Raw genomic sequence first — 27,010 nt, forward strand, 5'->3', positions numbered from 1 at the left:
GTCTCCTCCCCCCAGAAATCTGTGGTTTTGTTTTATAGTTGTTTCATTAGATGTTATTTCAGTTCAATCCCTGGTACCCTCCCGCCAAAATCTGTAGTTGTGTTTTATAGTTGTTTCATTAGATGATATTTATCCAAGAAATTTGTCCTCTTGCACAGTTGACTTCCCAGCCTTAATTCCGTCAGCATGTCATCCAGCATTACTGAACAGTGATGTGTGGAGTTCTTCCTGTGAGCCAAGCCATTCTCTCCTGACTCCTCTTGAGCTTCAAACTTCCAAGCCTAGTATTTATTTACTCTTAGACTTTGGCACATTGGTTTCCATTTTCAGGGAATGTGTTGGCTAATTCCTGCTCATCCCCACTCCTCCGTCAGGTCTCCGTCAGGTCTCATAAAGTTGGCAGGGGCAGGGTCCAGGGGAGAGCATGCTTCTCTTCTCTATCCCCAACATCTACCACATACCTAGCGCCAAGGAGGTGTCTCACAAATCTTGGTGGAACACATGAATAGTCACCACTCCAGGAGAACTTCTCCTAAGCTCAGATTTGGGTGGCCCTCCTATCCTGTGCCTAACAGGCCATTTCCTCCTCTGATGACACTTGCCATGTGAGACTATAACAGCTGGTTGATCTTCTTTGCTAGATTAATCTTTCAAATCCCAGGTTCTGTCTTGGTCACTGTTAATTCCCAAAGTCTCCCACAGCACTTGACAGCACTTGTTGACTGTCTTCATTAAATCTGTGAGGAACATACTTGTTTTCCTTTTTCAATTAAAAAAGGCAAAGATGACATCTATTTCAGACTCTTGTGAGTCTGCAAAAGCAACAAAATGGTGATTATATGAAGATATTGTAATTAGAAATTCAGATAAGTGAAAACTCACTTGTGAAGCTACATAACTCACTCATTTCCTGGAGAAGTATTTCTTCACAGTTCTAATTTACAGTCTTGGGTGGTAACAAAATCTAGAATCATCTCATTCCCCAGGCAACCATTTACTTTTCCAAGTATAGACAATATTTGTGGAGAAGCATCCAGAAGGATGGGTTACCTCAGAGTCAGTAACAGAGGTGTATTTCTCATATACTCTACGTATCCATTCCAGGTTGGTTCTGTCTCCTCACTCAGGGAGGGCAGAGTGTCCACAATTTAGATGGCTACCAGTTGCTGAGACAGGAGAAGTGAACAGCAATGTGGACAGAAAGAGAAGTGGAAGCCATTGGTGAGCAGCATTAGTGACCAGAACAGCAGGTTTGGAATAGAAACACAGTATAAGAGTGGCTAACATTTTACCTATGGCACCCTAAAAGGAACTCTGAATCAAGACACAAGCTCCATCAAGTTTTTTTTTGCTTTAGCAAAGCTAATAAGTCAAATGCCAAGTATTAACTTGGTATATGAAAATTTTCCAAAAACCAACCAAACAAACAACAACAAATCACCCACAACTGAAACATAATTGAACAAGAAAAGAACATATTTATGTTCCCAAAACCTACATAACAGCATTTTATTAGCAAACCAATGTGGCTCCAGAAACTAAAAGCAGATTTGTTCCCCAGCTGTTCCTAGGTATCGACACAGGGAGGGCTCAGCATTATCCGATGGCCTCCACCTGGCCCTGTCAAAAGCCATTAGCTTGCAAATGATGCACGGGCTTGGAGCAACCACTACATCCTCTACAGCTCCTGTAACTGACGCTCACATTTCAAACAGATATAAACTCAGAGACTCATGTAAACATACACGATGAAGGAATGATCACAGCAGAGGGGACCTTGTGGAGACTTCAGAAGACAGGCAAGGCTGCAGATAAACTCAAATTCCAAAGAAAGTGGTGTGGATAAAATTGTTAATGGTGAAGAAGGGGGAGGGAGGGGAGGTCTGGAAAGTTTAGGGAACAGTAGTAGTTAAGTGAGAATTGAGAAGAAAAGGGAGGGTGATGAGAAAATCAGGAAGGAAGTGTTTCCAGAAGTTAAGGAATAAAAAAACTCATGGGCCAGAGCAGGAACAGCAACAATCACTGCTGCAGCGAGGATGCAGGGCATGAGCAAATGGTCACAACGACTCTTGGAACCTGAAAAGTCACTGGGACCTCTGGTGAGCATTTCCCTAAGTAGCACTAAAACAGAAGCAAGATGTGGAGACCACAGTTTCTGAAGCAACCCCCCACCCTTCCATGTACCACAGGGGCTCTCCTCTTTAGCCCTCTGCTGGCTGACTTCTCTAAGGGCCAGCTCCAGCCTCAGGTCCTGCACATTGATTTCCATTTTCCGGGAATGTGTTGGCTAATTCCTGCTCATCACCAGCCTAGGCTTGGTGCCCCATGATGCTCTGTGCTACACTGTGGTGGCCTGTTTGGTTGGACTCCTACTGGACAATTTCAGGGAAGAGGCCTATCTTATTTATTTTTGTATCCCTTGTCCCCAGATGAGTTTTTGGCACAAAGTAGGTATTCAACCTGCATTCTATAAGGAAGGAAATAAAGGAGAAAGGGTTAACAAAAAAGAGCAAAGTTTGCAGGACTTATCCAGGCCAACCTACTAGCCATGGGGGGGAATAAAATACCTCCTTATTATGACCTTTCCTGTAACAAAAACTGTAGTGTACAGTACAGTCACCTTGGGCCTCCATCTGTGACAAATCCCAGCAGGTTTTATGTGAGAAGCAAAGTCCCTTCCACTTCCCCTTCAATCTTCAATATTCTTATTATTGAAGATAATGATTCCTTAACCCAATCCAGAGAGATTCCTAAACACTGAGCAATCTCTTAGATGCAAGTCCTTCTTCCATTGTGAGGGAGCACAAACTCATGCGGAGGTTCTGGAGGCCATACGTGGCCCACCTAAAGAACTATCGATTCTTATTGGCACTTATATTTTCCATGAGAAGAAAAAAACGTGGATGTCTCCGGCCAGGTGGTTCAGCACCGATGTGGGGATTATGTTTTGAGAATTTCCTACAAATGAATACCTACAAATAGTCACAAAAGATTATTCTAATCTCCCAAAATAGTTGCTTTCCCACAGCCATGCTTTTCTTCATGCTGTTTTCTCCCTCGCAGGCCAGCTTTGCTAAGCCCCCTTTCCTTTTTCCCCAAACTCAGCAGAATTTAGCCCCCTCCCTGACCCCATTTGCTGGGTTCCCATTGCATTTGATTAATTCCCACATCACAGTAGCTCACTGGATTACAGTTAGACATAAAATCTCTCCCCTACTGACCTGTGAACCTCTTGAAGATAGGGAATGCATTATTTTTTAACCCTCAGGACCTTAGACTAAGTAGGGGTTTAATAAACGTTAACAGACAAAAAAACAAATTAACCTAATGCTTTTTGCTAACCTGGATGAAACAGTACAAGTTTTATTTGTACCTAGTACCCCAGTATGATTTGCTAAAATTGGGCATCATTGATCATACATTATTTTCTTTATAAATATAATTTTTATCAAACTATTCACTAATACAACACAATCAAAACATCTTTTGTTGGAGTTCTGATTTCTGTCAAGTTTGAATGTCACAGAATGAGATGAAGATGGCTTTCAGTCTATAAGCAACTAACCGACTGTATTTACTGAAAAGAATAACTAAATCATTTAGTTTTCTAATAGAATTGCAAACTTAGCCTCACAGATGAGGTAAGTCACTACTCTGAAATAAAATAAAAATAAAATCTATCTCAGGAAAGTTCAAACACCAAGAGTAATTTTTTGTTTGTTTTTTTTTTTGTGAGAAAAACAAATTGTGGAACTGGTTTTAAATAGATCCTATTTAAATCAGAATAATCTGACCATAGAAATGGATGCTGAAGCAGTTCTTCTATGAACAAAAGTATGGAACAACAAAATAAATCAATCCTATAAGGGTATCAAAAAAGCACATTAGGAAGGAAGCTGATGTAAGCAGAGTCTGGACCACTCATCCTTAGCTACTTGTCCCTGATGACCTTCAGGGAGCTATTGATGCTAACTGCTGGTCACTTAACATTGGAAACGCACAAGGTATCTTTCACTTTAGAAAAACAAAACCTATGAAAGATCAACTCACAAATAACCAATGCAGATTAACAGAACTATTCTGAACATTGGAAAGTATGACCTGCAGTCACATTAAGTAAAAAGCTTCTCAGTGCTTTAAACTACAAATTGACTGATGTGAATTTTCAAACTTAAATCTCAAGACACTGTGTCCTTCACTTTTAGGTCAGAGATGCTCAGAGCAGTACAGTAACACAGTGGCTGCAGGGCCACATGGAAGTACAAGGTATTGATTAAAATTACATCAAGTACAGCTGCTTTCAAAGCAATTTAACTGCCAAAGCAGGAGGACATTAGCTTATGCCAAATGACAGCACAATTCTGAGAACAATGGAGATGTCTTGGGGTCACATGCCTACAGACAACTTGGGACTTACAAGAAGGACTAAATTCAAAACCATTCGTGATTTCAATTCTTTTTTTTTTTTTTCCCCTGAAAGGATAAGTAAGAGGTTTCAACCAATTTTATATATTTTTTTCCAATTTTTGGTGGGCCCTATTTACACATCTACCTATGTTACATTTGGCTATAACAGAATCATGTCTCAAAAGAGGACAGCCCAGAATGGAACCAACAGTTTATCACCATCATGATAGTTTTATCTGATTCACATACAACATTTTGAAGCATCTGACCTTCTAGAAAAAAATACTTCAAGTCACCTTTCCTGTAGTGACAACATCACTACTCTAAAAAAAATAAAATAAAAAAATTAGGGGGGGGGGAGTTTACCATTTTAGCCCTTTTGAATTCAGAGTAGACTTTTATTAGAAAGTCTACTTTTTAATAATAGAGTAGGCAGGGAAAGGCAGGCCACCCTCTAGGCAAAAGGATTAGTTACCAATACACCAGTTGGTTTTCACTGTTGTTACACTTAGAAATTTGAATCATTAAATAAAATGTAATTAGATTTTCAATTCACTTCTACCTCTTATTACAATGCATATTCAGCCAACAGATTTTTTTAAGATAAAGCAAGGAAGAGGAAAAAACATTAATTTTTAATGAACTGTGCACAAGTATTCTACTTAAAAGTCAGTTGAAATTAACCAATCTGTGCACAACTTCATATTACCATGGCACTGTATAGCCAGAGAGGACCAAGATAATCTCCTAACTTTACAATAAATATAACTGAGGACTGAAAATGTGAACCAGCTTGCTGAAGCCACGGGCTGGCTAGGGGAAGAGCCAAGACTGCTTCCAGCTGCCTCTTCACATTCTCATCATGGAACTACCCAGCACCATGACATTCCACTGTCATGCTGTGCCCATGCTTTCTTCTCTTCATGAATTTACCTTTCCCCAAATAGTTAAATCCCTAAGGTCAAAAGCTCTATCTTTTGTCTCAGTACATGTGAAGTATACAGTCAATGTATGATGATCATATGAAGAAAACCAGTGCAATATTACTACTGAATAATCCCAGAAGTGCCTTAAACGAAGTGTTCAAAGATATGTCCTTTGGCTCAGACTAATGAATTCTAGCTCCTATTATTTTTGTCATTAATGACACCCCTTCTGATTATCTAACAGCTAACAGCCCAAACACACATGACATATAAGCCCTGTGGAGAAGACCAAGTGCTCAATGCTCTGGAAAAAAGACCACAGGGAGGTGAAAAAATATGTACCTGAATCAAGGCAAACGTTTAAGGTACAAGTGGAAGAGCTGCATTTGTCATAACTTTTTGAATTGATTTACATTATGTAATCTGCAAAATATAGTTTTAAAAAATAAGATAGCAAGGTCTGGTTGCAAGCACCTGTAGTCAGGAGGCTGAGGCAGGAGGATCACTTGAGCCCAAGAGTTTGGGACCAACCTGGGTTACATAGGGAGATCCTGTAGAATGAATGAGAGAGTGAATGAATGAATGAATGAATGAGATAAAAACTATTCTAACTCTCAATATCATAAGCCACACCATCAGTTCTCAAGAGTATGGTCTGGTAATCCTTGGAGGTCTCTAAGAGATACATTCAGTGAAAATTACTTTTACCAGCATAATGTTATTTTCCTTTATAACCCTCATTCTTTCATAAATGGAGTTTTCTTGTGATGGTGATAATACAATCAATTGATGTGGAAGCAGATAAGGATCCAGCTGTCTGCTATTAAGCCAGATGTTATAGACTTGCAAGTTAGAGGTGCCATTTTCTTACTAACTTTGCTTTTGTTTTGGAAAATATGATTTTTCATTAAGAATGTGTTTACATATTTATTAAGTGGATTTTTAATATTCCCTTACATTTTTAAAATTTAAAATTTAAAATTTTAATACAGTAAATAGTAGATACAACTGATAAAAACAAAAGCTCTCAGGGTTGGCTTCAGTATATATAATTACCAAAATTTAATCCAGAATTCCTTGTTCTAAAATCATGTACATGATTTTTAGATAAGAAGATACTAACTTGGGGTTGGGCAGAGAGGGAAAAGAGCCTTAGATAACTATAAGCTTTTGTTTAAAAAGCAAACTGCAAGCTTCAGTATGCACAATCCAAGCCTAATTTAATAATACTGTAGCTTGTGCACAAAGGATTAATGGTCAGGTAATTTATGAACATAGTAGTTCCCGCCTTACCCATGAGGAACAAGCTCTGAAGCCCCCAGTAGATGTCTGAAACTGAAAAAGTACCATACATATGGTACTTTTTTTGTTTTTTTCTACACATACATATCTGATAAAGTTTAGTTTATAAAGTAGGCACAGAAATAGATTGACAATAATTCTAAATAAAAAAAGAACTATTATCATAACCCCTTCCTGTGATAACAGCTATGTGAATGTGATCTCACTTTCTCAAAATATCTTATTGTGCTAAGCATATATTATATTTCTTGTGACGTGAGATGATACAATGCCTATATGACAGAGGAAACAAGATGAATGGGGTATGCCTTGTGACATAGACTAAGGCTGCTACATAAAGGTGACTTGAACACAAGCACTTTGATACAATTGATCTGATAACTACAAAAACTAACTACTGGTGATTTATAGGCAGGTGGCACAGGTACTGTGGATACGCTGGACAAAAAGATGGGTTATGTAGTTGGAAGGATGGAACAGGGTGGTGGTAGATTTCACTGTGCTGCTCAGAAGGCACACAATTTAAAACTTATTTCTGGAATTTTCCATTTAATATTTTCAGACTGTGGTTGACCATGGGTAACTGAGACCACAGAAAGTGAAACCATGGATAAGGAAGAATTATTCCATATCTCTTCCCCTCTCCCTGCCCCAATTTTTTTTAACCACATAAAGAATAAGACAGTGGGAGAAAGGCACAAAAACCAACCAACCAACCAAACAAACAAACCCCTGAACAAGTGAAGAGGGCAAAGGAGGGATTGACAAAGTCCAGAAACTTCAATGTGCTTCTGAATTCAGAATCCATGCACAAGATGCACTTTTCATTCACATACACCAAGAAACAGACTTTTCCCAGCAGGAGCTGTTCTTACCTCCCTCTCGTATGTGAAAGAGTTGGAAAGCACAACAGGACAAATTTACTTTCCCCACAGGCCAGTCCAGATGCACAGCATACCATGTGATGCCACCAATAAACATTTATTGAGCAGGATGTCTAAAGCCTGGAGGAACTGTGATAACTGCTACATTCCCAGAAGCTGAACACAGAATTTACATTAGCCAGTAGCACAAAATTCCGAATGGAGTTTGAAATTTTCATTCGAACTTTGAAGTTCTATATTATGTTTCCACTGTTTCAGGTCTATATATTTAAGCATTATGTTCATGGTTCTACATAAAATATTGGAGGAGAAATATACAATAATACCCACACCTCAAGATTATTCATTAAAAGTTAAATCAATAAAAACAAGAGATGGTTGGGGGTTAGTGGCACATGCCTGTAACTTTAGCCACTTGGATAGCTGAGGCAGGAGGATCACAAACTCAAGCCCAGCTTGGGCAGCTCAGCATGACCCTGTCTGAAAATGAAATTTAAAAGAGGCTGAGGCTATAGCTCAGAGACAGAGCATCCCTGGGTTCAATCCCTAGTACTCCAAGAAAAAAAAAAAAAAAAAAAGAGTGTTGAGGCGTGTGTGGCCCATTGCTCTCAAATGCATAGCAGCCAAGACGTTCCTTTACCTCTGAAGATAGACTCATTGGGCAATCCACAGAGTAAGGTCTAAAACTGTCCCATAAAAGATATTTTTCTGAAATTCAAAATTTAAACTTAAATATTAAAGCAATGAGGTTTCTGAACTCAGTCACTATGGTTCAATTAAACATTCAGTCACTATGGTTCAATAAAACATGACCTTGTTAAAGTATTTTCAAATAAAGTCCATACCAGACACGTCCCAAAGTTCTATTTAAATATGTTCCCCAGAAAATCTTTTTTTCCACCATTGCTCATTTTTCTTCTTTTTTTAAAAAATTAATTTCTTTATTTTAATTAGGTATATGTAACAGCAGAATGCATTTTGATTCATTGTACAATTCTGTAGCACAACTTTTCATTTCTCTGATCCGATATGATGTAGCATCACACCATATGTGCAGTCATACATGTACCTAGGGTAATAATATCCATCTCATTCCACCATCTTTCCTGTTCCTATGCTCCCTCCTCTCCCACCCCTCCCCTTTGAAATGACACTTTTGTTAGTTATGTTTTAAACAAAGATTTTTATCTGTAAGGATGATCCTCTCATGCCTGTTTTTTTTAATATTTATTTTTCAGTTTTCAGCGGACACAACATCTTTATTTTTATTTTATGTGGTGCTGAGGATCAAACTCAGTGCCCCACACATGCCAGGCGAGCGCATCGAGTTACCGCTTAAGCCCCATCCCCAGCCCATCGTGCCTGTTTTTAATAACAAAAAAAGTTGGCTCCTATCAATGAAAGAACCATAAATACAATGCAATGCTACTATTAAAAATGATAGAGTAGAATATTTATTTACATGGACAGATAGTCACTCCATTTTAAGTGAAAAAGCTACTGATCAGTCTGTAGAATCAGCCCATTTTTAAAATAAATACATATGTACTTATAGATACACAGAACTTCCCTACTGAAGCTGATAATGAAAATGAGGGACAGAATTCACGGATGATTTCTCTGCTTTTCATGGTGCTTATGAGAATCTGAAATGCCTATGATAAACACATCAATCCTGGAATAAGAAAAAAAGTATATCATTAAAACATTATTCTAAGTTCCTGAGTAGTCAATGCCTTCCTCCACTTTGACAGTTTAATAGACATCTAAAAATGATTTTAAGTTCTTCTCATTCAGGGTTAGAGAATGATAGAAGTTTTTATAGGAAAAACATTTGCCCAAGGGTCAAACTCTGCTAGAAAAATAATATTCTCAGCACGAGTTTAATTAAACTTGTCGCTGACAAGCATCAGGCCTCTCGGGCAACCTGCAGCACTTTGGAAAGCGAGAAAATAAAACTATTAAAACAGAGTTTGTCAACAAGAAAAAGGACATTGGGGACTTTGGAGTAATGTGCCTGAGGAAGACCCTACACATCAGAATCCCAAACAAAAGGATCTTGACACTAATCTGAGCACACCTGGCTGAAAACCCAGTGGTGGTGAGAAGCCAAGCCTGCTGGCAGATCCTGATGTGTGGTCTAGGCTCCTAAGGATGTGGGAAGGTAGCAACAGGAGACCTAAGCTCTTCTAAATACGGGCCTGGGGTGGCGTGGGCTGCTGGTGGGACTAATAAAAAATCAGACTGCAGGGCTAGGATTGTAGCTCAGTGGTAGAGCATTTGCCTTGCATGTGGGAGGCCCTGGGTTCGATCCTCAGCACCATATAAAATTAAATAAAGAAAGAAATAAAGGTATTAAAAAAAAAAAAAAAAAAACCCAGACTGCAGGCAGTAAGGACTCAAGGATAACTGAAACAAAGGCTAATCCTTTGCTTTTGACTGCAATGTTATCAGTTCAGTGTAATCATCACCATATCCTTTACGCTTAGATGTGTCTGGTTAACAGTTTTAAATAAAGAAATTTACTTAACATAGCTTGCTAGACACAATCGTTCCCAAGGAATCCATCCCAGAAACAAATAATGCAAGGGCCCATGATGGTGAGACTGGGGGAATCAGGACATGAGGAATCCACAGCACAGGTGGCTACTGTGTGGATCTTAAATGACCCACAAAGGCCCATGTATTAAGGGCTTGGTCCCCAGCCTGGGGTGCTACCGGGAGGTGATGGAGCTTTTAAGATGTGCAGCCTAGTGGAAAGAAGTTAGGTCACTGGGGTGTGCCCTGGAAGGGTGACAGGGCTGGGGCCTTCTGGGAAACAGGCAGTGCAAAGACAACCCCCCGCTCCCCGCCCAAACCCAATTCTTGTGAATCTTTCTTGTCAGATTTCAGATGTGTGACTCAGATTAACAGGTTAAGAGTTTATTAGAAGTGATGGAAAAAGGGAAGAGGAGACATTCTTAAGGGAGAGAATCGGTCTACTCAGAGAAGAAAGGGACAGGTGCCTCCTGCACTCCAGTTTTATTGGGGATCCCAGAGAAGCTTCCAGACAGGCCCACCCAGGTCCATCTCTTGACTTTTGACAGAGAGCAGAATGACATCAGACTTTCAAGTCGCCACTGTCGTGACAACTCTAGGTCACTTTGGTCCATATTGGCCAGTTTTAATTGGATTCTTAACCATAAATTCTTACAGATTTTGTGCTTAGGAGGAATGATACTTGTCTCTCTAAGTTTCTGAATCTGGTCTGTGAAAAAGGTCATAAAAGTCTCCCCCTTCAGGTTCTTATTCTTTGTTCCTCTTATTGACATTATTCTAGGACTGAATTTCTTCTGCAGATAACAGGTAGTCTGATGAGGAATGCGACGTATCCTGTTTACTTAAGCCAAGCAGAGCTGCAGATAAATTGCTTCTTCGAAAAGAAAGCATGTGGGGTCAGCACAGTGGGCCTATTTTACAGAATTATTTTCTTACTCTTCTGTTCCCACCACTCACATCTGTCTGTCCCCTATAAGAAGAGGATATTGGGACACAGTCCTTCTCTCTCTTTGCTTCCTGGCCATCATGAGGTAAACAGATTTCCTCTGCTACATGCTCCTGACATGATATGCTATCCTGCCACAGGCTAAAAGCAACAGGACAACTGACCATGGGCTGAAACCTCCCCAACTATGAGCTAAAATTAACCATTCTTCCTTATAAATTGATTTATCTCAGGTATTTTGTTTCAGTGATGGAAAGCTAGCTGACTAGCACAACAGGTCCTAGTGGAGCCCAGAATAGGAGACAAACCACATCCCATGTTCCTCTGAGGAAGGCAAGGCAGGAAACAGGGCTTCCAATGCTACGCAAGGTGCAAAAGGGCTATGTGGCCAGGTGGCTCATGTCAGCACTAACCTGATGACCTGGGACACAGGGAGAAGAGGAGAGGTAGGGCTTCAGGTACGGGCCTGTGTAATTCCCATCTCAGTGCCAAGTTACATTATTTAAATAAACACCAGCTGCTGTAGTGCAAGTTGCCAATTCTTCTCTTCTTCCCATTTGCTGTTGAACTGAATCACCAGCTCAGCTCTGGACACCTGGTTCTAACAACAGGGCAGCATGGCCTTCGGTGGCTTCACCCATTATTGATAATCATAGGCAGAAGTGCCAAGAGGCCATCTAATCTGACTCTTTGACTCTACTCCAACCCCTACCTTATGGAGAAACATTGTTCTGAAAGGCTGATTCCCCAAACACGCATTTCCCCAAATTATATTCCCCAAACATAAAGCGGTTCATTCTTATAGGCTATTTATTTGCTACCAAACATTATATCCATTTCCTCTTTTATATTAAAAACACTCAGTTTGGTTTCCCAGCTCCACTTCCCCTGACAGCCTTTTATAGGCAACTCACATTCCCTGTACCTACTAAAGTTTCTTCCTACTAAACGTTTACATTCCTCTTTATTTTGGCTAGCTATTATTGCATTGTAAACACATTTGTCAAAGCTCACCTTAAGAATGACTATGAACACACCTTAGCAGACCACACAAATACATTAATTCCATAATCTGCTGCATTTTTAGTTTTTAAAAAGTCCATTTATCACTTGAGGTCCCCCCACCCCGCCCCTGCAACACTCATATGAAAAAGGTCACACGGTAAAAAGGCATCATTTTTAAAGCTTAAACCTCTATTTCTCATTCCCTGAAAGGAAAGTAGAGTCACTTTGGCCCTCCAAGTTTGGCGAGTAATTCAGTTCTCTGTCTGTGCCAGACCAGCGATGATTCATTACACTGCCCATCCAGCAAGGTTCATTAGGCTTGGCTTGTGCAAGTCACAGATGCAGATGCGCACACTGCAAGCCAGTCCTTGCAGGAGCACATGCTGTCCAGCTCCAGCAAATGGATGCTGCTCTCAATACTGTCAGCCTGGTTGGTCCCCTAAATTCATGAACCTGAAAAATTCTGGCTAAAATGCGACTCTTCTTAAGTAGGAACTTAACCAGACCTCCAAAAGTCAATTTTAAAAGGGAATCTCATAAAAATCTAATTTATGATTTCAGCCCCATTATTAAGAATTCCTAAGCATTATTTCCTCATTTCTAAGTATCTGCTGATAATAAAACACATGATCTCAAAATGAAAAGGGTTGGGGGTGTAGCTCAGTGGCAGAGCATTCCTGGGTTCAATCCCTAGCAATGCAATGAAAAACAAAAAATAAATAGATAAATAATAATTAGACTAATATATTCAATAGGATTATTTTAAAGTGCTTTGAAAAATCATCCTTTTTAACAAAACCTGATGTGTTTATATGTCTTTATCTAATTTAAAGCCACCTGAAGATTGGGCATTAGTAGTTTCCTTTGAGTAACAAAACACATTCAGCTCTCTTATGTGGCATTCTGTTTACAGGAATAGGATATCCTTTGATTGATGAATAATTTTACACAATGACCGATCCAGGTTCAACTGATTCAGTGAAAGTCACTAGGGTCATGGGACAGCATGAGAGTCTAAAGTAACCTTCATTTTTCCTCTCTTATTGTTTCAGTGTTTTTGTTTGTTTTGTGGTGATGGGGTTCTCTTTTCTTAAACATGGATAGTAGATGCTTCCATTAAAGAGTACATGGCAGGGCTGTAATAATCAAACAGAGCCATATAGATAGAAGTAGGTAGTATCATTCTTGTCTCTCATTAGTAAGATAGCATAAAACCCACAGGGAAAGAAAATACAGGAAAGCATTTAACTTCTATAGACATTTAGGGAAAACTAAGTCAGAAACAGCATAAATAAATAAGCATACATAAAGCTCTGCAGAGTTACATTCCAAAAGACACAAGGGGTGACCATGCCACAAAACAGCAGTGGAGGTGCTGTCTTCCCTAATCTTCCTAGTAAGGAGTCTCTAGCTCAGAAGGGAAGCACAGTGCAGTAAGGTCTTGATTCCCCATGAGCACGTCTCGGGCAACACATTCTGAAGTCTTTATTAAACAGAGTGCTCCTTGGGTGGCATTCACGGGACCAAGTGCCAGAAAAGGGGACTGATTCAAGCTTTAAACAAAATTTCCACTGATTTAATTAAACAGGAGCATAACAAAGAGATCCTGTCCAATTTGATCCCATGTAAAGCTCTCCATTATGTGAATGCCAAGTTATGGAAAGTTTATCAACTGAGTGAGCATTTGCAGGGTGCCAGTGTTTCAAAATCAAGTCTGGGGTGCCCACCTTCTGTGCAGGAGGACCTAACGTCTGTGGGTTTCTCAACAGAGGGTGTCAAAACTGTTCAAACCTAATTTTAAATTTATTGTGAAAAAAGCTTAATAGCATAAATTAAAGTCACTGGACTAAAACATACTTAATAACTCAAGAATAGATTGATGGATGGAGAGAGAACTGGATACACAGGAAACCAAATGATACAGCAAATATAGCAAAATATGAATTTCAGACTCTAGATGATGGGAGTATGAGTGCTAAGTATAGAATAGTTTTGGCTTTTATGCATGTTTGAAAATTTTCATGATAAAGTGTTAGGAGGAAAAATGATTTAGAATCATAATCACAATGAAGGAGGCAGAAGGTCCACTGTAAAAAACTTCAACCTTGAAGGTAAGACACTTGGCTCTTAGTTGACCCCAGAGATTCACAGACTTTAGAACTGGGAAAGGCTTTGGCAACACTCTAGGGCAGGTAACATGCGGGTTTACAAAAATTTGGGGAAAATAGTAACTATTTCATAGTGTTTTTGAAAAACTGAAAGTATGTAATTTAAGAACATTCTTTTTTGGTGAGATTATATGCCTATATACTTTTGGCTTTGAAATACCATCAATATGTTGTTGATAATCAATGATAAATTTGATGTCCTCCTAGCAAAATAGAAATAACCCTGTCAGTCTTCTCAATATTTTTGAAATGACAATTAGTTTACAAATAGAAAAGTCCAGGAACTAACAATCCAATCCAATCTCCCCAATTTCTAAGAAGAAACTGAGGCCCCAAGTAAAATTAGACAGAGTAGTGGCTAAATGTACAACTCTGGGCAGTTTCCCCACTCTAGAAGTCATGAAGTGATTCACATATTATAGGTGGGATGTCCATCCAAAGGACAAGTATCAGGTTACACATACAGGGACGGGGCCTTTTGGTGAGAGTCACTAAGGTGGTTGACTGTTAAGTGTATGGTACAAAGAATCTCTCTTGCCCACATTTAGAGCAACTTTCTTGCAGAAATCAGTTTTTGAATTTTGATGTTAGATCTTCAATCATGCTTCCACAAATCTAGCTTAATAATGGCACAGAGTATATAAGGAGGTGCAAATTTACCACTTTCAAGATGATCATTTGCCAGTCTTCCTATCTCAAAGATTTCTCTTAGCCAAATGGCCAGCATAAAATGTTATGAGGAATATTCTGAAACAAACAGAACGTATTTCCTTTGTAGGCTTCTAATATTCAGAAAGATTCAAGATGACATTTGTGAATAATATAAGCAGCAGCTACAAAACCTCAGAATGTACTCAGTAAATCTAGATGTAAACTGCAAAAAATAATATAAATAGATAAATACCAGCTTGAAACCATCTCTAATGAAGGGAAATGGTTCATATCTTGGTGTCATAAAAAAGGGAAATTATAAAAGATAAGTTGGACTTCTGTTTTATGAAACAGATTAGAAACCCCATTCATCATATCTCTCATTACCCTAGAGCTGTCTAGACAAGGAAGTTGAGGAAAATAAAATAAATAAAAATGACAGGGAGCAGAGCTCTGCTGTCTGTCACTATAACCAGGTTAGGCAGGGTTATACTGTCCTGGCTGAAAAGCTACAACACCTGATATTATTGTGTATTGTAAGTTCATGGAGACAAACTCTCAAACCACATTTAATTCTAAAGCTGAACTGAGTTGTGATCCCGTCTAGGGCGGAGAGGAAGATAAAAAGAATTAAACTCAGACTCTGGGGGCTATGTACGAGCAGATCTAGATCAGTAGCATAACTTCCCAAGGGCTACAAGGCAGGGTAGCAGGCATATTCCAGCACAGACACTATTTCAGATGCTTATTTGTGTCTGAAAATAACCAAGCATACGCCACTGCATAAAAGACTGAATGACAAAACAATACTTTTACTTCTGAGGGCTGCTCAGTTATAACGTACTTGGGAATGCAATAAAAACAAGGTCATTTCACCTTATGATCTCCCAACAGAAGCCTGCAATAAATAAGACTCAAGTATTTGTCTCTCAGCAAGTCACCTATAGTAGAATCTTCTGAATCACCTGCTAGACCAAACTACCACCAACTCCCCGAAGAACTGCCTGTTCTCAGGAGTGGGCCCACATGAAATTCTGGGTCCCTAGCCACAGTTATGCATGCCAAGGGTGGAAATCTGACACAAAGTGAGCCAAATAGTTTTCTTTCCCCAAACTCAAATTTGGAATTGAAGACTCAGTTGGTATGGTCTGGTTGCTTGATGGTGGTATAAAGAGGCAGATGTGAGGTCCTAGTAAAAGACTTAAAAGTTGCCATTTTGTTCCTAGGTGGTTTTCTGGTGCAGTGTTGTAGCTCTTTCTGAATTACAACTGCATTGCTGTGCTTAGGTTCCATAAGAAGAATGGTAATTCTCTATAACCCCTCTTTCCTGTCTCTGTTTTCAGTGAGTTTAGCTCAAAGGCATTTCTATGACTTGCAAACAAACAAGAGGAATAAGTAGGCTAAAAGGACTAGTAGATGGTTATGTGGTATTCTAAATACTTCAAATATAATACTAAATATAAGCCATAAAGAAGATTAGATATGATCACCGAAAGATTACATTTGCAATTATAAAGGGAAAAAACAAGAAGTTAAAAGTGAATATATTACAAAAAAAATTTCAACATAATAGGCCAAAAGTTAATAGCCTTAATATATGAAGAGCTTGTATAAATAAGATTATACCAAGAGAAAAATGGACAAATCATATAAACCAGAAAGTCATAGAAAGAGATTAAAATAGCTAATTTACTATATAAACCTATATGTGATCATTTAACCTTTTTAAATAATCAAACATGAACTATTATAATGGTGTGGATTTTCATCTATTAAATCAATGGCAAATATCAAAAGCTTAATTCTAAAGTAATTTCCAAGCACACACTCTTGGCTGGAGTGTGAATTATTAGTTAATCTGATAATATATAATTGTGAATGTGCACGGCTTCTACCCACACTTTCCATGTCTAGAAATTTATCTTAAGAAATAACTCGGTGAGATGAATAAATCATATAAGGCTGTACACTAAAAACCTAAGAGTAAATCCCAGGTGGGATACCTAATAGGGGGCTCAATAATGCCTTCTGTAGAATATTAGGCAATCGCTCTGCTTGCTGACTTGGAGAAGAATAAAACACATAGTGTTACTTGGAGAAGAATAAAATACATATTGTTACGTGAAGAAGTCATTTTTTAAAAGACATATAAAAGTATGGTCCACTTTTATTTTTAAAAAACTGTTAAAATGAAAAGATCTAAAGTATTAACAGTGGTTGATGGTTTTACAAACAATTTTTACCTTGTTCTTTATAACTTCTATATTCTGCACCATTTTACTTTTCTGTGATAACTATTTTACAGTAAAACTTTTTTTTTTAAAGTTGTTCATTGAAAACACTATGAGTAAGGGGAAAAGGAAAAGGCAGCCTACAAATTTCAAGCAGAAAGAAAGCAACATTTACAAGACAGTTTGAAACCACCAGAGGAAGGAGTCAGACAGAAGTAGGTTCAAGTCTTAAAGCTGCCACTTGCTAATCTTTATGACTTTGAATGAATTGCTTACCTGTGTTGCAATCTCATTGCACTCACAAATAAAGTACTTAGTACAGAACTGGCATGCAGGAATATTTCAACAAATATTAAATATTGCATTTAGTATTTTTTTTCAGCATGTAATAAAGCATAAACAGTGACAGGATTAGATATATGAAGATAGGCCAAGCAAATCAAATGCTATCCATGAAACGTTACTTTCAAAGTATCTACTATGTCCTAAATTGGAAAATTAGTGAAAATATTGAATCAACAACACAGGAAAGGTTACTCAATTCTTTGCCTTAACATTAGGTTATAAAATTAAGTTCCTGCTCCATTGGCACTATAATTTACAGACATTTTCCCCTTACATGATGGGTATGGACACAGTTAACTGTGGAGGGTTACAGAGGCAATACATATAAATCAGAATCAAATCATGGCTAAATAACTGCAATCTTTTCTTCTCTCCCTTTCCTCCACTTTCAGGGATGATAAAGACTCATGGACCAAACTTCAGTTAGGTTTCTCTGAGTTTTCTCTACGAGGCCATGACTTTCACCCCAATCCTGTCCTCTTAGTAAAAATTCTGCTAAGTAGGTTTAGGAGGAACCCCAACCTTGATATATGATCAAACTCCTCGACCTTCATGTTTATGTACAGGTCTCTGGCCTTCTTTCTACAAGAATCCTACTTCTTCAGTTCAGTTTAGTTTAGTTTGATGTCTCCTCTTAGTAACTTTTCATACTGACCCCCTCCCTCTCCTCTTTAGCTATCAATCCCCAGCTGTCAGGAATCTTGAATAAAGTCTTCCCTACTGTTTAAACAAGAATCAAGATAATTTTCTCTTAACAGTGGGTATGTCTAAAGGTCTTTGGACCTGCAGGTACAGAGCTAATCACAAAGCTCTCTGGAAAAAATCAGTTTGCATCCCTGGTGTGACATAAAGGCAACAAATTCTAAGATTCAAAATTGCCCAGAAGCATTCAGAATTAAAATCATAACAAGCAAAACCCTCCTGTGAGCCCCTTTGAATCATGAATCCATGATTCCATTTTGAATTAATTTCAAAGACAGAAAAGGTGAGTAGGAAGACTATGTTATCAAGTTTTCTTTAGGATGATGATGACTGTATCTTATTATACCATAGTACCAGCATGACACCAATGCCTGACACATAGTAGGAGTGCTATCATTTCATCAACTTCATGAGAGACATAATGAAGCAGATGAATGATGTTTATTTTCTGATAGAATAGGGCATAAATTCAAGGATAAAAAATATCAATTCTCTGTTTAGTTAAATCAAAAGGCCTAAAAGGTCCTTGGGATTTTTTTTTTTTTTTGTTACTTCTACCAAATATCAAGAAGTAAAACTACCTTTTCTTGAACAATAATATGTTTATAGGAAATAACTCCAGTATACAGTTTTAATTTATCAGCTGGTATTATTGTAACCCTAAATAGCAAATGCTGTGTGGTGAAGAACATCAGAGATGATACTGTCTCTCTAAACCAGAGCTGAAACACAGGGTACACACATCATTTTGAATGGTTAAATCCTGTTCCTAAACCATGGTAGGACACTGATACCTTTCCCTAAGAAAATGGGTACCTCAGGAACTCTGCAAAAAGATCTCTGTAAAAGAGGTAATCTATGCCAGGGGAGATTAGAAGGGAAAATGAAAGACCAGGGGACTTCTGAGCTTTAGGGCAAGGGAAAAATAGTGGTTTCTGTCATTACCACTGCACAGCCAATGGATGCTATCTGCTAGTAATTGGTAATTAGTAACAATGACCAAAAGAGACAGAAAGGCTATAGATTCCAAAAGAAATCCAAATACTTGTGGGTTGGGTGCTAGACTTAAATAAAATTATTTTATCAAAATTTCACAGTTTTGAATCTGTGAGACACAAAGAACTTACATAACATAAATTTAACAGAGGCTCTTGAGGCTTTCAAAGTAGCTTTTTTTTGTTTTGTTTTTTGTACCCACATCCAGGGTTACTTTTATAGGAAGGTAATGGAGGAAAAACAGATTTTATAATTATACCTATAGCCTAAATAAAACTAAAATTCTTTCTTTTTGAATCAAGAAATGTACCATTGATAAAACTTAAATATCATGCTTTAATATACAAAACAGTGTCACTCAAAATGGTTTGGCTTTTTGTTTAAGGCCCAAACTCCATGCATGCCTGCGTCTTTAAGTCCAACCGCTTATGAATGGGAGAAAAGTTAGGCAAACAGAACAAGAAGGAAGAAAACAAGAAAGTCAGTCAAAGTGCATTTTTAATTCATTAAAACAAAATCAGGAAACTGACTTTCAGGTTTCTGTAGTACAGGGACCACTTGGGTATTTGAACTTGTGGAAAATTAGCTGCCCCATGACTCTGGGTCAGACTGTTGCTTTCCTGTGGATGTTCTCTGGGCAGACTTCACAAACTCAGTGAATTCAAAGCCACATTTTACAACAAAGCCTGTTAATGCATATTTCTGAGAAGATTTTAGTTTAGTGGATATTGTCATTAACTGCAATGCTTTCCAGGCTGTATAACCTAATAAATTCTACTTAATTAAGTGGCGCTTTTTTTTTTTTTTTTTTTTGCCACAATAGGAAGCTTTTTGAGGAGTCAGGAAATATCATCAGTACAATGTCAATAAATACTGAAAGGATGAATGACCATCTTCAGTTTCTGTATCCCAAGTTTTATACAGATTGCTTATAGCTCATTCTCTAATTTATAACACAGACTATCTCTTCTTGGAAAGGGTTAGTAATATGTGGCAAAAAAGGACCATTTCTCCTTAATTTTTCTACCATTCAAAAAGGTTGGTGGTCAACACCCCTTTCTTGGATCTTACAAGCCCATTACCTAGTGGGGCCAGTTCTTCCTTCCCAGGAAGGCTGGACCAGACTCACTTTCTAGAGAGGAAGACAAGGCACTTCTGATTATACCTGGGCTCACCAGCACCCTTCCTATCTCTACTAGGTACCATCCAGCACAGAGAAGAGGATTTCCTCTTCTCAGTTGATCCTTTGGGCAAGAGCAACATTACTCGTGGCCCCTTGTGACTGTGGCCACAGTTCCCACTTGTCTTTCTCTTCCCTTCTCTATTTCAGCCATTTTGGTCACTCAGGGTGTATCTTTGTAGGAAGAAAAACTATAGCCCAAGGTTTGAGGAAGTGGGGCAATACAATATCTGACAAGACTAGGAGTGAGAAGAAAGAGGTGACAAGACAATGTTAGCTATTAATCCTGGGTTCAGATGCAGGTTTCATAATTTAATACTGAAGACAGTGGAGTTTACTGTCGTCTCTGGGCTCTACTAAGATGTGTGACCCTGGGCAAGAGGTTTAACCATTCAGTGATTCTGTTTCCTCATTTATAAAACAGAAATGGTAGTGCCTACCCATAGGAGATTGTTGAGAATCAGATTACATAATGTGAATTTGAAAACAGTGGAAACATTAAAGAGTAAGCATTAACTATGTTAGCTATTAGAAATACTAATAGAAATACTAATACGTATACACAGTGTTGTAAAAGGAAATGTGGTAATTCTACTTCTATTTACCTGGGATAGCATCAGTGACAAAGTGATTTGTGAAAATGCTATAGAATAATATACATAGTATGAACCTGGTTGGAGAAGAAAAAGAAAAGAAAAGAAACCAGTATCTGTTTACAGGCACCCAAAGAAGTATAAAAAGGCACACATCACCCAAACACTGGACTACTGTTACCGCTAGAGAGTGAGAGTGATAGGGGATGACAGGGAGTGACATTTGTATACAGGTCTTTCCTTGAATTAGCATGCATGTGCTACTTTTATAACTAATTTTTAAAACTGAGACTTTTTAATAGCCTTTCTAGCCAAAATTAAACAGCTCTCCTGTTCTAATCTAGGAAAAGATAAGCTTCTTGGAGATAAGGAAACCGAGGGTCAGCAAATTTGAAGTAGAGCCCTCCACCCTCCAGTCCCTCCTACTTTCTCTTTTCAAATTCCCTTCTATTCTTCTCAGTCCTTGGAACATTATGTTCCTAACCCTGACATATCTAAAACATTCTGAAATTGTTTTTTTTTTCTTTTCCTTTCTTCCACGCATATCTGAGTTTTCCTTTTCCTGTACCCAAGTGGCTTCCACCTTCAATGTTTTACTATCTTCCTTCCTTTCAGTACTTTCTGCTGTATCCCTGCATGCTGTGTGTTGTGGGGTTCAGGCCCAGGCACCCCTGCCTTGCCAAACCCACTGAGTAACAATAAATCCCTACCTGCCCAGGTGTTGGGAAGGCACAACCCCCTTACCCCAATTATATAATGGAGTATGCCTCTAAGTTGCTTTTTGTCTTGCAAAGGGTCCAAATAGGCATTTAAACATTTTTTTTTTTAATGCAAGAAACTGCTTTATGTGTTTTTAGTAGGCACTTTTAAAAGTCTTTCTTTATACAGGTGTTTTAGTTCTGTTTTGGCTTTTCCTTGGACATTACAATGCTATTTTGTATTGTAATCAACGTCCTCTTCCATGCTTGACTGTTATTTATTTTTTTTCTGTTGAAGCACCCACCACTCTCACTTCTGTCTCCTCACATTCCAGTTGTCCACCCCCATTTATGCAGAAGCTCATGCAGGACCGGTTAAAGGATGATGTGGGATGGAAAAGAGAATTCGAGATTCTAGGCAGAGTGCCTTTCAAGCCTTCTCTTGCCCCGGAACCGGGAGCGTCGGAAACCATGCCTGCCTCGGGGTATCCGGGCCACCAGAACCGGGTCAGCATCCCGGCGCCCAGGCGTAGGGGAACCTGATTGGTTTGGGAATGAACCAATCAGCGAGCAAAGCTATGCACGGGTAGGGGAGGGCCAAGATCATAAAGCGGATGAGGTTAAAGGAAAAGAGGCAGGTATGATAGGCACCCGGGTTTAGAATGCACTTTTTGCACCCACAGTGTCATTATAAACTTGAGAGTTCTGATCTAAATACTGTCTCCCATTTCCAATTTCGTAAAGCTTAAATAGTAGATGGGGCGGGGCGTTACTTATCCTACCATTCATAAGATGGGCTATTAATAGTCAATGGAGAAGTGGTCATCGAGTAAAGGAAGGGCAATAAAATCTTCACTCCCTCCTTTCTCCCTTCCACTCCAGGCTGTCAACCTAACTCAATCAGTTTTTAAAAGAGCAAACCACTCAAACGTTCACTTAATCGCCAAAGCTGATTACCAAAACGTTGTATTAGACATCTGGAGTAAGTTTCCATCCTCTCCAAGGACGGGGGGTATAGTACTGGCATTTGCCGAACGCCAGCGTTAACTACCTGCTAAAGCAGAATCAAACGAACTCGGGTGTACCTGGGAGAAACTGAGATCTTCCGAAATGTACAGTCACGCACACGAACGCCGCCACCTCCTGAATTCAGACACCCGCCCCCAGGCGCGGCGACAGATCTTTCAAGCCTCTACCCCCACAAACTCTCCACACGGAGGTACCAGATTTTTTTTTTTTTTTTTTGGAGGGTGGGCGCACAGATATCAGATTCTCCTACTACGTTTTAACTTCATCAGAGCTGTTCTGGCCACTTTCCCCCGCAAGTGTCACAGCCCCCGGATTCGCGGACCTGGTCAACCTCAGCTTTCCCACGGTCCAGCAACTGCTACCCTCAGCTTCAGCACCTATAACTCGGGTTGGAGAGACGCCGTGTCCTAGGGGGTGAGGGAAGGGGAAGGGGAAGAAGAGGGAAATGACCAGTTAAGTAAAGCGGTCCCCGCCGAGGCCTGGATTGCGGCAGCCAGTGGGGAGCCCTGGATCCCAGAAGCAGGGAAAGGCTGGAACCGTGCGGGGAAGGGCCGCGAGGAGAGCAGGGGCGCCGCCGGTGTCGCTACACTCACTCTGCGTAGCCAGTGGCCCAGGGCAGCCGCCGGGTCTCCTTGAGGATGAGGATGGGGCGGGCGATGTGGTCAGCGCTGCACTCCACTTCGTCCTGAGACAGCCCGAGGAACTCCGGCCGCCCGTAGGGGAAGCGCAGGGGCAGGTCCGAACCTCCGCAGCCGCCGCCGCCGTGCTCAGAGCCTGAGCTGCCAGCCATGATGCCGCCCATGAAATTGGCTACGGCAGATTTCACTCGAGTTAGCATATTACTCCGGCGCCCGGCAGCAGCGGTGCGAGCTGGAGGCTGCAGCGGCGGCCGGGCGAGGCTCAGCGCGGGTCATGCAGGCTGCGGCGGGCGCCGGGCGCACGGGAAGCCGGGCCGCTGGGGCGCGCCGCACGGGGCTCCTGGAGCTTAGTGCTGCAGGGGGCCGAGCCCCGGCCTCCTGTACTCGGTGCCGCCGCCGCCTCCTCCCCCAGCTACACTTCCGCAACCGAGCGACATGGAGCGGGCGGGCCGGTCAGGAGAGACACCGAGCGCTCCGGGAGCGGCTGGCTGGCCGCCGCTGCAGCAGGTCCCTTCTCCGCCCCCTGCGCTCAGCTCCTGCGTGCGCGGAACTGAGCCCACCCGGAGAGCCAGCGGAGCCGCGGCGGCTGCTGCCACGGCTACCGCCGCCGTGTCATGTGATAATCAGGCTGCAAGGGCTCAGTCTGCGGCTGTGGCCGCTGCTCAGCCCCTCCCCTGCCGGTCCGAGAGAGGCTTGCACCAGGACCTTGACCTCCTAAGGGAAAGGGAGACCAGCCGGGTCGGTACCTGGCGGAGGGGTTGGGGGCGCTGTGAGCCGGTGGCAGTACAGGTGTTAGGGGTTGTCACGTGGCTCGCGGCATTGGGGCGAAGCCAGTTGAGGCATCCACTCCGGGAGCAAGACTGCCTTTGCCCTCCGGAAAGGAAACTTCGGGATCTGGAGAGGAAAAAGGAGACAGGTACAATCATGACTGGGACCGAACCAAGTCCTGAGATGGAAATGAGAAGAACCACATGGTAGAAAAGACTTAACCCCACACCGATTGCACAGAAATCATTAAAAGTGTCCCCCCCACCCCCACGCTTTGTAGAATTACTTTTGTTTTTCTTTTATTACCATCTCATGCATCATTATCTGAGGAGCAAACCTGTTTACAACCTAGAATAAGCTCAACAGTGAAGAAAACAAAAGATCTCCAAGAAATCAGAAACAAGCACTGTTTTAACCCGTACTCAGTTGTTTTAACAAATTTGTACAAGTATTTTTCCCCAACATAGCAACAGAAGTATCTTTTCAAAGCTGATTCTGTTTACTGTGGAGCTACTTACTAAAGCTGTTTTTTATTTTCTTTTTTAAAAACATTCCAACAGAATTATCAAAGAGCACGTGAAAAGCTAAAGAAACAATGCAGCAACTCAAAATGCTAAAGTTAAAAATGATTAGGTTCTTGGAATGATAAAATATTTTTGGTAATTTTATATTAAAACTAAACAGAAAAATGAGGGTGAAATAGTGAATGTGCTTCATCAAGGGTAACATTTGTTAAATATTGGCCTTAATTTTTTGTTGTTGTTGTTGGAATTTTTGCATTATTAATACTAGTATCCTGTTCATGTTTACTTATTCCATATCCTGTTCCTATGTTTACCTACCGTTTAATTTGCCAGGACTCTGTGTTTCTTGTGCAGTTATACACCGAACAGCTCCCTTGGAGTTGGGGAGGGAATACAGGCCCTCATTCTTCTCAGTGAGTGGCCCAGGTGTTAGAGAAGAGGCCAATTCCCAGAAGAGGAATCGGAATTCTTACTGTTATGGGAAGCCCTGGCAAACTGCACTGATCTCTTCCTCTTTCTCCCCCTTCGTTTGTGTTTTCTTTTTTGACTTTTTCATGAGTAGGTATTCCAGTTCAACTATATACCAAATAATTATGAAAAAGATGGCAGTATTTCAAATGGTCAGTGAAATGCCACTACTGTGTTCTTGTAATGCTCTCACAAAGCAGAAATATAACTTTATCTTGATTCCCGTCTCCCTCTATTAAAATGGGGGCAGAATTTTAAATGGTGCAGTCTTATTGATGGCATAAAATCACTTAATAAACAAAGCTATAGTATTATGAGTCAAGCAATGAGATTATTTTGATATGAAAAGCATCTAAGGTCTATATGTAAGTATTTCCAAAATTAATATTCTATAAAGTATTCAAACTCACAAGTTGAATGAGGGATTGGGGGGGGGGGGTAACAGGACAGACTGGGCCATATATACAGTGTGTAGCGCTTCAAGGTTCTCTCAATTTCTGATCACTGCATCATTTGAATCCAGTAACACAGATCCTTTCAGAAATTATACCTGTAATAGGTGTGAAAGTCACTTATTCTCAGGGGTCCCTCTAAGAAGGATGGCTACCCCTCATTGAAATCAGAAACCATATTTCCATCTCTTATTACAGAAACAGTCTAAAGAAAGTTAGTATTTCTGTTTGCAGGACAAAGTTTGCTGTGCAAAGCTAAATGACAAATCAACACTTTTCTGTGATAGGTAAAAATTAGGTTATGGAAAAGCAGAAAGACAACTTCTTGGAAAACATTGGTTCACAAATCTTGCTAATATTATCAAATTTAATTATGCCAAATGATTAAATAATTAATAATTAGTGCTGTTTGAGGGGGGAAATGGAGGCCTGTGGAAATTGTTAGTCTTACTTTTGTCTTTATGGCTCTGTATCATTGGATTTTGTCTATTTATAATATACCATTATCCGGTACTACTTTTAAATTGAAAATCACAGACCAGAATTTTTTTTAAAAAATCCTACTTAATGTCAATATTAAAACTTTTCTATTAAGTGAAATGAAATGAAGACGATATTAAATTCAACTCAATAAAATTTACTTATCAAAATATACAAAACACAATGTTAAAAGGCAATTGTTCACCCAACATGGTGGCTCACACCTATAATCCCAGCAGTTTAGGAGGCTGAGGCAGGAGGATCACAAATTCAAAGCCAGTCTCAGCAACTTAGTGAGGTCCTGAGCAACTTGATGAGACCCTGTCTCAAAATAAAATATAAAAAAGGCTGGGAATCATGTTGTTTCCATAGTTTAGCTATTGTGAAATGAGCTGCTGTAAACAATGATGTGGCTGCCTCCCTGTAGTATGCTGTTTTTAAGTCCTTTGGGTGTAAAGAGAGGAATAGGATAGCTGGGTCAAATGGTGGTTACATTCCAAGTTTTCCGAGGAATCTTCATAATGGATAAAGAAAATGTGAGATATATATACACAATGGAATATTTATTACTCAGCTTTAAAGAAGAATGAAATGATGGCATTTGCAGGTAAATGGATAGAGCTGGGGAATATCATGCTAAGCAAAATAAGCCAAACCCACAAAACCAAATGCTGAATGTTTTCTTTGATAAGCGGATGCTAATCCGTAATGGGGGTTGGGGTGGCACTTGGGAAGAATAGAGAAATTTTGGATTGGGCAAGGGGAATGAGGGGAGGGAAGGGGATGTAGGGTGGAAAAGATGGTGGAATGAGATGAACATTATTACCCTATATGCATGTATGATTGCACTACTGATGTGATTCTAATCATGTACAGCCAGAGGAATGAGAAGTTGTGCTTCATTTGTGTACGACGTGTCAAAAAGCATTCTACTGTCACGTATAACTAATTAGAACAAATAAAATAGAAGATATTACACACAGTAAAAAAAAAAAAAAAAAAACGGTGGGGGAAGGGCTGGGTGGTTAGTGTTTAAGTGCCCCTGGGTTCATTCCCTGGTACAAAAAAAAAAAAAAAAA

The 27,010-nt window shown here is 39.9% G+C and overlaps 1 protein-coding gene across 1 annotated transcript in view; it reads right to left on the reverse strand.

Moving 5' to 3' along the window:
* The window catches only part of Ppm1h (protein phosphatase, Mg2+/Mn2+ dependent 1H), a 265,919-nt gene extending 242,085 nt beyond the window's left edge, over window positions 1–23,834 (reverse strand). Inside the window, exon 1 of the mRNA XM_076854810.1 lies at window positions 23,195–23,834. Within this exon, the coding sequence (XP_076710925.1) occupies window positions 23,195–23,439 (245 nt within the window). The 5' untranslated portion in view covers window positions 23,440–23,834. The remainder of the gene's footprint in view (window positions 1–23,194) is intronic.
* Between the last annotated feature and the right edge of the window lie 3,176 nt (window positions 23,835–27,010).

The sequence above is a fragment of the Callospermophilus lateralis genome, chromosome 4, assembly GCF_048772815.1.
Source record: "Callospermophilus lateralis isolate mCalLat2 chromosome 4, mCalLat2.hap1, whole genome shotgun sequence".
In the NCBI taxonomy this organism is placed as follows: domain Eukaryota; kingdom Metazoa; phylum Chordata; class Mammalia; order Rodentia; family Sciuridae; genus Callospermophilus; species Callospermophilus lateralis.